We start from the raw sequence: 11,196 nt of genomic DNA on the forward strand, positions 1-11,196 counted from the left end.
TCGCAGGCTCTTCAGTCCAACCAACCGATACAGTCCACTGTCTCGAGGCCTGACATGGCTCAACCATGATGTACTCTACCAACGATTGCGCCAGAGTCGTCGTCGATAAGTGACCATTCTCTACGGCCGACTCTGGCGAGTAATTCTCCGTTTGTAGCACCGAACAATCGTGATGTCTCTCTGCAGCTCAGACCAGGTGTTATTCTCGCCACAGCGCTAGCCTCGCTCGTCTTGGACGATGGCTCTTTTCACGAGGTTAGGATGCTGTTGGATACTGGTTCAGAGCTGACGTTTGCTACAAATGACCTTGTGGGGAAGCTCGGCTTATCGGTATCTCCAGCTTTGCTACCGGTCGTTGGTATTAGTGGATCAAAGTCTTCATCTAATGGTTTTTCTCGATTTTCTCTCAAGTCTCTGTATTCAAGTAATCAGATTCTCATCAAGGCCTATGTACTCGATCATCTCACATCTTCATTGCCTTCGTTCACGGTCTCTCAAACTCAACATTGGGAGCATCTCAGAGGATTGGAGTTAGCTGATCCTGATTATCTGACGTCAAGACCTGTTGATCTTCTCATTGGCGCAGATTTCTTTGGATCGATTGTGGAGCCGCAGGTTATCAAGGGGCCGTCAGACTCCCCTATAGCGATGCTTACTCTCTTCGGGTGGGTGGTTCTCGGACCTACATCCGCAGTGATCCCCGCGGCAAGCTCAAATCACGTCTCTGTCAGCAATGAGGAACTTGGCGATCTTCTCACCTCGTTCTGGCAGCAGGAGGAAGTCTCTAAAACTGAAGGCAATGATGGTGTTCTCACGAAGGAAGAGGCAGATTGTGAGGAGTTCTTTCAGCGCACCCATGTTCGAGATCGCTCGGGGCGTTATGTTGTTCGACTGCCTCTTGCTCGTTCTCCGTCAGAGCTCGGTGATTCTCTAGGCCGCGCCAAGGCGTGTCTCTCGAGCCTGCTCAGGAGGTTGGGAAAGAATCAGAATTCTCTACAGCTTTACAGTGATTTTCTCAAGGAGTATGAAGAGTTGGGGCACATGGTGCGTGCTCCTGTTCTGCCTGCCTCATATGCTTCTCGGGTCTTGGGTTGTCAACCTGACGGGATGACCTTGGCACATGAAGCTTCGGCTTCAGGAGGGTTGAGGGTCCCGGAGGGGGGGCAATCATATCAGGGTCCCGGTCGGTGTTCGTCTCTCAGGCAATCTCACTCTTCTGCTCCTACATACTACTTTCCTCATCATTGCGTTCTCCGGGAAAGTAGTGAAACTACAAAGCTGAGAGTAGTGTTCAATGGCTCCAGTAAGACAAGCTCAGGGTTGTCTCTTAACGACATTCAGCATACTGGAGCCAAATTGCAAAAGGACATCTCTGACGTGCTTCTCTGGTCTCGACAGAGGAAGTACATCTTTATGACGGACATCACGAAGATGTTCCGTCAGATCAAGGTGCATCAGGAAGACTGGCCTCTTCAACAAATTTTGTGGCGCGATTCTCAGGGCCAGATCAGCACCTACCAGCTCACCACTGTCACCTACGGGACCAAGTCTGCTCCATTTCTCGCCTGTAGGGTTCTCGACCAGCTGGTCAAGGACGAGGGACAGCGATTCCCTCTGGCTATCTCACCGTTGACCAGTGGCAGATATGTGGATGATATCTGTGGTGGAGCCGAGAAGGAAGATGATCTCCATCTTGTAGCTCAGCAAGTGACGGAACTCTGCTGGGCCGGTGGATTTCCTCTAGCGAAGTGGCACTCGAATAGTCCGTCTCTACTTCGTTCTCTGACACCGGACGGTTTCTCTCAGAGTCTGAAGCCGCTAGAGGACTCCGTCACTAAGATCCTTGGTCTGAAATGGGATCCCAACACAGATCGATTGAAGTTCTCTATCCATCTCTCAGCCGACACGAAGACAACGAAGAGGATTATTCTGTCCGAGATTGCTCAACTCTTCGATCCTCTAGGATTGCTATCACCGGTGGTGATTCGTGCGAAAGCTCTACTCCAGCAACTCTGGTTGGAGAAAAAAGATTGGGATGATGAGTTGTCCCCGCATCTGGTCCAGAAATGGGCTCAATTTCGTGAAGAATTGTCTCAAGTGGAACAACTCTCGATCCCTCGTTGGCTGGGGTGTAGGAAGGAATCTCAGGTGGAAATCCATGGCTTCTCAGATGCGTCTCTACTAGCGATGTCTGCGGTGGTTTATTTGAAGGTGACGAGTGCGGATGGTGTTAGCATCTCTTTGGCTATTGCTAAAACCAAGGTGGCTCCTCTCAAGAAGCTCACCATTCCGCGTCTTGAGCTCAACGCCGCAGTCATTCTAGCCAAGCTCACAAGGTACGTTATTGTTCAGCTCAACCTTGGTACCGCTATGGTACATTTGTGGACAGACTCAGCTGTTGCTCTTGCGTGGATCTGTGCTCATCCTTCCAGGTGGAAGGAATATGTCCACAATAGAGTAGCCAGCATTCAGGAACTCGTGCAGGAAGCGAATTGGAGGTACGTCAGTGGGAAGGAGAATCCTGCTGATTGTGCATCTCGAGGCATTTCGGTAGCTCAACTCAATGCCCATCATTTGTGGTGGACGGGCCCAAAATGGCTACGCAAGGATTCTTCTCAATGGCCGAAAGGGAGCGCAAGATTGGACCCGTCAACAAATCTCGAGGAGAAGCCTGGGGTAACTCTAACTGCTTCTCTCGCGAGGTCAAGTCTCTGGGATCTTTGCACGCGATATTCCTCTCTCTACAAATTGTTGCGAATCACAGCAATTTGTCAAACGGTTGCAGGGAATATGATGCGGAAGTTGGGAAGGAAGAAGGCTGTTGTTGTCCCTGCAGTGTTTAGCCCTGAAAGCATCGAGGCAGCTCGGCTTTATTGGGTCAAGGCGACTCAAGCCTTTCATCTCCAAGCCGAGTGTGACATTATCTCTCACGGATTCCAACTGAAGAAGTCTCATCCGTTGACCAAGCTCACGGCCTTCATCGACCAACAGGGTGTTCTCAGAGTGGGCGGGCGTTTGAAGTTCTCAACTCTAGGACCAGAGAGTAGGCATCAGGCGATCATCCCTAAAGGTTCCGCGCTCGCAGAGCTTCTCATTAGGGACTCTCATCAGCGAACGCTGCATGGTGGAACTCAACTCACGTTGGCGCATCTCAGGAGGGCTTACTGGATTATTGGAGGTCGTCTACCAGTAAGATCCTTCATCCTCAAGTGCGTTGAATGTGCGCGTCATCGTGGGATTCGAGCTCAACAGCTGATGGGACAGCTTCCAGTGGCACGTCTTGTGTCGGATCGGGCTTTCTCTAACACTGGTGTGGATTATGCCGGACCAGTGTCGCTCAAGACGTGGAAGGGGCGTGGTCACAAGACCCAGAAGGGCTGGTTGGTGATTTTTGTGTGCATGGCCACGTCCGCTCTCCATCTGGAAGCTGTCACGGATTACTCTGCTGATGGGTTCATCGCGGCCTACAGGAGGTTCGTAAGTCGTCGAGGGTACTGCAGACATCTCTACAGTGATTGTGGCACTAACTTTCTCGGTGCTGACAAGGAGCTGAAGAAGCTGTTCTCTGCTGGCGCCAAGGAATTCCAGCATCTCTCTGCAGTATGTCTCAAGGATGGAACGCGGTGGTCGTTCAATCCTCCTGGAGCCCCTCATTTCGGAGGAAAATGGGAAGCAGCGGTAAAGTCGGTGAAGTATCATCTCGCTCGAACGGTTCGTGATACAACTCTCACGTTCGAGGAACTTTCGACGCTGCTGACCCAGATTGAAGCAGTTCTCAACTCCAGGCCTCTACAAGCGCTCTCGGAAGACCCTGATGACTTGTCCTGCTTAACCCCAGGGCATTTTCTCATTGGAGAAGCTCCAATAGCTCTTCCGGAGCCTTCTTTGGATCATCTCAACGTTGGACGGCTCTCTAGATGGCAACTGATTCAGCAGAGGCTGCAGTTCTTCTGGAAACAATGGTCTACAGGGTATCTGCAGCAGCTCCAGTCCATCTCCAAGTGGCATCATCCGTCCAACGAAGTCAAAGTCGGCAGCCTGGCACTTCTCTACGACGAGCGGTTCCCGCCATCGAAGTGGCCTCTTGCTCGTGTCACAGCTCTACATCCTGGGAAGGACGGTCTCTCCAGAGTTGTGACAATTAGGACCGCCTCGACGACGTTGACCAGGCCGATCTCCAAACTGGTTCTATTGCCGATCTCTACCAGTTAGAACTGGTCTTTCTCGACATGTTTAATCGCTGCTTAGTGTTCTAGGTCCTCAAGTACGGCTCTACTCCTTCAGTCAGCAACTGGGTTCCTGACGGGGGGAGAATGTTGAGGCAACAGCCTCATACTCGACAGGTCCAAGGGGTGGCAGCACTTCCTTGACTCGCTCTGCCTGACCGGCCGCGCTGCCATGTAGGTGCTCCAACCACGCACCGGTAGCGCTGACCTTCGTCTTCTCGAATCATTATTATTATTCACTCACAACGGTCGTTCTCTGTGCAGCGTCATTTTTTTGCTCTAAAACGGTTATCTCTAAACCGCGTGTGCATCTCAACATATCGTTTTTCTCTACCGTGTTTAACGGAAACAGTGTTTGCTCGCGGCTCTGATTTTGTGTATATTTCTCGACCCATATCTCAAATTGACTCGGAATAAACAGTTTTCCTTGTGACAAACTCAGCGTGTCTCGTGTCGCTCTCATTTCTCCAGAATCCCACTCCTTAACCCGCATCCGTGCTCCATCGGTTTTTTATTGTTAAATTCTCACCGAAACATAATTGATTCATTGTTTCATAGCAGATGGTCGTAGTTGAATACTTGTGGCAGAGACAAGGAAACATTTCATCAAGATATTATGTTAAAACTATTCGGAAGCCTGCCATCAATGTATTGATGGCGAACAAAAAACCTTAACGTATCACTCAGTAATACATCTTCAGCCACATGTTCGTTGTTCCCCGCTTGCGTAGGATCTTCTACGATTCTCCTCATTAGATTATCCTACAATCTGCCATGAGGCCACTCAAGCACAGAAATAACAATACATGATACATCATTCTGAGATCTCAGTTTTTCCAGGAATTGATATTTTTTTATATTCTAGCGTCTATGAGGGACTTGGTGAAAACGACCAAAGGGAATTCGCTTCGATGCAGATTGGTTATCTGATTGGAAAAAATCCGCGGGCTGCTTCTCATATCTTTCAGCAAGCTATACATAAAGCTTGGGAATTCCTCACCATCGACACCTTCAACATCTCATCGTTCCTGAACTGTGCAATATCTTACCTAGGAGTTCTGAACGATCGCCCATTGACTAACATAAATGACGTTGATGGATTTATCAGAAGTGACCCTCGTAACATTTATGATCTCGGTATGTATTTCTCATGGAGCAGGAATCGATCATCTTCTTGGAAGATCACATATGAACAAAAGCTTCTCGAGTTTTTGTATAAAACGTTTGTATAGGGTACTTCGAGAGAAAATCCCAGGTAATTCTCATCAGAATTGCTGCTATTATCGTAATTTCTAAATAATTATGATGATGATTGAAAAGAAATGAGCCTCTTAAAATTCAGAAATTTTTCCAAGTTCTAGTTCCATAGCAATCACGTGTATAGATACACTATATTTACACATGATCCCAATATTACCTATGGCAAATTAAGAAATGAAAGCCTGAAGAAAATTTTCGTACAATTGTTCCGAATGTGATCGAGACTAATAAGTTTGCATTCTTTTTTTCCCGGTTTTAAAAAATATTATCATAAAAATTTCAGCAAACTACGTATGTCCATTCTGCGAGCAACGGGTATCGAACATCAATTCACTTCCCTGCAACCACGGGTATAGTTATTGCGTGGAATGTGCAGTTTTGCATCAGACCGTTGCTGTCGCTAACAACGCTTCGTTGTACTGCTTCTGTGGTGAAGTCGTGAACGAATTGCAACAAATTTTTTGATATCACTCGTGTGTCCATGACAAGTGTTTGATGAGAGATGAGCGAAAGGAGGTGTCTACATAGAAATCATTGAGTGACAACATCTAGCGCATTCGCTAAGAAATTCAAGTGGATTTCCATTAATATCCTATTGGGAATTCTATTAGGTTTTTACGCGTTCTCGGCTGCATAGTGCCTGAGCTTTGCTCCAAGTTTTCTCCTTCAACGATAAGCAATACTTCAGCGTCTGCATGAACAGGAAACAATTGTGTCTCTTCTGGACAAAGGATCTTTCACTGGTGTCCAACAGGCCTTTAGCGCCAGTAACTAGCGGGATGAGGTTCACCCTCCAGACCGACGTGATTATGGACGATAAGGTCGGTGATGACTACCTCATCTCCACAGGCGATCCGGATCAACCCGAGGACTTAAGGGGAAACGGAACCCCTGTGTCTATAGGAAATGTTAGAATTGTTTTTTTCTCCTGCAATTATTGATTTTTATTTATGAAACTACTAACTACTACTATTTAACTACTTCATTGACTGCACAATGCAATGATCGAGTCAATGAAGTAGTCTTATAAATAAAAATTGATAATTGTAGGAGAAAACACAATTCTAAAATCTCTTGTATACGCAGGGCATCCATTTCCACTTAATTCTGGGGGATTTATTGATGCGACTAGACGTTCTAGTCTCTGACGATGAGAAACTTCATGTGTCCCATTTTTCCAACATCGATTCGTTTTGTCTTGGTCACTCCACTTTGTTAGAAACATTTCGAAGCTCAAGAAGGTCTTGGTTTCATTGGTGGAGATGGAGATGGAGAACTGAAATCTTGGAAAATTATATTCATGGAGTTGAGATGGGTTAAGAGTATTGAGTTCATGGGGCACATCTAGGAGAATTACGTGAAGAGGGTGAATGATGGTTTGAAGGAACTGGAGCTCCAAGAGGCGATGGCTAATTTCCCGGTGAGACGATTGGCCTTGGAGATGATGAATGGGAAGTAGGTTTTGATTAGTAGTTTTTATGGCCTCTGGGTCATACTGGTTCATGAAATTGGTAGAGATCTTGAGGTGGAGTTGGTGCAGACGATTTGGGAGGATGAGAAATCGATTGGCGGATCGGATTATATTATTTTGATGGAACTTATCTTGTGGATTTTAAAATTCATTAATCGTTGGTGAAACTGGATGAAAGTTGGAAGAAGTTGGGAGCGAAACTTAATAAACAAATGTTTTATTCAATTTTGTATAAAAGAAAGTTTCATAATGTTCAAAAGTATCAGACGGGGAAGAAATCACGGATGAAGTCATGAATTTATTGAGGGAAGGTTTGGAGGATATTTCATTAGTTTTAATTTGATTGGTACCTTAAGCTAATAGAAGCGAAAACATTTAGTGCATTCGATAAAAAATTGTAGTGAATCTCTCTTGATGTTCATTCAAAAATTCTATCAGGTTCTTACTCTTTCTGTATTACAGAATTCAGAGCTTCACTCCTATTTTTTGGAAATAAAGTTATTTAGACTAGAAAATTTTTTATAAAAAATCAGTAGACTCAAACTTTCATATAAATTACTCTGCTCCTGTAGAAATTCAATAGAAATGTCTCTGCTCAAATTGAATCAGAAAAGGGATAAAATGCAGTGACAAAAACTTGAAAAGTTGACGACAAGAAATTCCTATAGGGAATATCTAAATAAAATAAATTGTAAAGAAATTGAAATCTATCGATTTCGAATCAATCCAAATTGAGTAGAATTTTTCAGTGAATGCGCTAGGTTTATCTAAGACCATTCATTCTTAGACATTTATACATTTTTACATTTTTTTTAGATATTTATTCAATAACATATGTTATTAAGCGTCATACAAGAATGAATAATAATGAATCAATATGTTATGTACACGAGTAAACATTCCTTTGACTGGATAACGATACTGGAGTAAATTTTTTCATAGTTTTATGTATGTTAAAGCCTCGCTTTAATTTATCACTCAAATTCCTTAAAATTTTCATAATAAGAAAAATTAGAATTAGAATTAGAAAATTAGAATTTTCAGTACAATATAATGATAGTTTTTAATAATATTTGCCGTTAGAACGACGGTGGCGATATACAGTAGTATGTATATATACCTGTAATAATAAGAATAATAATGATAATAATAAAATGTTATAGTTATAAAACTGAAAAATCAATTATTTGAAATAATAAGAATTCTTTTCAGTAAGATATAATGATAGTTTTTTTTTTCTCTAAATTCTAATTCTCTTAGAATTTTTTAATGCCTAAAGGAGGTTAGGCGGTGTATGAGGTGAATTTGAGAGTGAATTTCTATGGTTCCCGGTAGCTTAGTCGGTAAGAGTGCCCGGCGCGTATCTGGGAGACCCAGGTTCGATTTCCGGCTGGGTGAAGCTGAAATTTTTTCTCTCTAAATTCTAATTCTCTTAGAATTCTTTAATGCCTAAAGGAGGTTAGGCGGTGTATGAGATGAATTTGAGAGTGAATTTCTGTGGTTCCCGGTAGCTTAGTCGGTAAGAGTGCCCGGCGCGTATCTGGGAGACCCGGGTTCGATTCCCGGCTGGGTGAAGCGGAAATTTTTTCTCTCTAAATTCTAATTCTCTTAGAATTTTTTTTTTTTTTAAATGATGTTCTAAAAATGAAACAGCGAATCTTGTTCATTGAAAAAACTCAGCCTTCACCCCCCTCGCCTGTGAGAGTTCAACTGTTTTGGAGATTAATCCAGGTTTCAAGAAACATGTAAACATTAATGGCGTTTGTCTTTCACTGGCTAACCAGTGAAAGACCTTTGGTTTTGCGCGCCGTGTTTCTTGCATTTGGCATAGTTGGTAAAACAAGTGACAACTTCATTGTTTGTTGTCACTAGTTTTATCGACTAAACCAAATCGAAGAAACACGGCGCGCAAAATCAAAGGTTAGCCAGTGGAAGAAAAGCGTCATAAGAATCAAAAAAGTAATTTTAAAGAAACTCACTCAGATAAGTTGGAGAAAAACCACGTCAAGAAATGCGCTCTAATATTGTGTCATCAGAATATAAGGATTTCAATTTCTGAAGATCAAGTCTTGATGTGAATTATGAAACGTGTCAAAAAATTCAGTGAGAATGAAGTAAATATTAATTCCCCGAGACATAAATCAAGAAATTTCTAGAATTGCGAGATAATCTTGAAATAGTTATTAGGAATTTCCCTAACAAGTAAGATTTATCTTCATTGATTCACTGAATCTTAAAAATATTTTAAATATTTTTATTTATGATTTAAGTCAGTGTTTTACTTGAACACGTTGTATTTTTTGAATTTGCTGACGGGATTACCAATTCCTGAACGATTGAGACCCTAAAGGTAGTAATGATTCCCACATCACCGGTTATCAATCAAACAGTTTGTCCGATAACGCGTGGGTTTGTTTTCGAGAGTTATTGCATTGAGGAGATTAGCATTGTCGTTTTATTGTTTTTGATAGGATTTACGAGTCATCCAAGCGCAATGTTATACATTTCTTCATTCACCTTTCGTCATCATTCATTAAATGCAATGAACCCGTATAACGACATTCCATATTTGATACTACATTTTTTTCTATGGCCGGGGAATTTTTTCCCTCGGAGTGCCTTGTTACAGCACTGCATTTGGCTTTCGGATACGAGGATATCAGCTCATTAATGATAGGGTAATGGGAGGCAAAGATCTTAATTTCGTATAACCATACATTCCGGCCAGAGATTATAGGGGAGATCTGCCATGCAGAGGCGGATCATGCGGGTGGCGGACCTGGCGGACGCCAGGGGCCGCGGGTTCGAGGGGGGCCCCGAGTTTGGTGATTCAAAAAAAATCGAATGATTATTTTTCGAATAAAAATGATTATTCGATTTGATGAATGAAAATGACGCAATGAATCGATTCTTTGCCGACGTCACTGGAGAGGAAATCAAATTCGATTTTTTCTTTCTCGTTATCTGTTCTCGGAAACGAATGTTTTGACTTGGAACGCCGGCCGGTCGGCCTGCATAACAAAACATCTTACAGCTAATGTCAGTCAGTATGTGCCTGGATCAGTATGTGAGGTGACACTCTCAATGCAATTCCTCTCGTTCATAACTACGAATGAACGGTTATTTCATGTTTTAAATAATTGATACTTAAAAAAGTGCATTTTTCATTTGGATTTTAATGGTAAGTATATGCATTCATATTGAAAACGTGAAGTGACCATATTTGTCCCCTGACAAAGTAACCGTACAATCATTGAAAAATCACAATTTTTTTTAGTAACGAGAATGAGAACGTATCAATCTGGAACAGAAAAAAGAGCCAAAGCAAAAAAAATTCAAACGAGTATTGCAAACCAAAGAAATTCGTTGGAAAAGTTTGTCGTTGTCGAGAGAGTCGGTGAGTCATCCCCATCTTCTTCTTCTTCATGTGATCGTATTGCCGATCAGCCTGCTCCAGACGTTGAAAATGAAAACGCAGAATTCAGACCTATGGTGTATGAAAAGAAGCTGTGTGGTGAAAATTCGGTGGAGGACGAGAATTGCAACAAATCTAGTGACGACAGGAGACAAATCACTGGAGATGACCCCCTCATCAGCATGACATTGCTCTTTGGCCTACGGTTCTATCTGACGGGCAAATTGATCACATTATCATGAACAAACCCAAGAATATTGGGAACAGAGAATCTGAAATCAGTTTACGAGGATCGAGAACAAGTGTATTTCCGAGGATTAACAACTGATCATTTTTATCGTTTTAAATCAAATGGTCTCAAGGAAAAAAGAGATTGGCTTGTTTTCTCTGAGACCAGTCAATGTGTATACCGTTGGTCATGTAAATTATTTTCCAAGTCGACATCAAAACTTATCAGTGGCTTCAAGAATTGGCAAACAATCATCACAACGCTGTCAGATCATGAATTGTCGAAAGAGCATATGTCATCAATGTGTACTTTGTATAGAAGACCGTCAACGTTGAACAGAATTGACAGGGATTTATTGGAGCAGCGAGAGAATGAGCAGAATTACTGGAAGCAAGTATTGGAGAGGGTAATATCGACAGTGAAATTCTTAGGCAGGCTAGGGCTTGCCTTCCGTGGTTACGATAAGAATCAAAAGTCAAATCGTCAGGGAAACTATTTGACATGCTTAAAATACTTGAGTGAATATGACGATTCTTTGAAGCTCCATCTAAAACGATATGGCAACCCAAGACGAGGAAACGTCAATTATGTGTCC

The 11,196-nt window shown here is 42.9% G+C and overlaps 1 protein-coding gene across 1 annotated transcript; it reads left to right on the forward strand.

Moving 5' to 3' along the window:
* The first annotated feature begins 261 nt into the window (after window positions 1-261).
* On the forward strand, window positions 262-4,212 carry LOC107043522. The gene has a single exon (XM_015265054.1). It carries the CDS (start codon window positions 262-264, stop codon window positions 4,210-4,212), a length of 3,951 nt encoding a protein of 1,316 aa, XP_015120540.1.
* Window positions 4,213-11,196: the final 6,984 nt, after the last annotated feature.

Source organism: Diachasma alloeum, unplaced genomic scaffold (genome assembly GCF_001412515.2).
Source record: "Diachasma alloeum isolate Michigan unplaced genomic scaffold, Dall2.0 Dall_scaffold_00594, whole genome shotgun sequence".
Classification (NCBI taxonomy): domain Eukaryota; kingdom Metazoa; phylum Arthropoda; class Insecta; order Hymenoptera; family Braconidae; genus Diachasma; species Diachasma alloeum.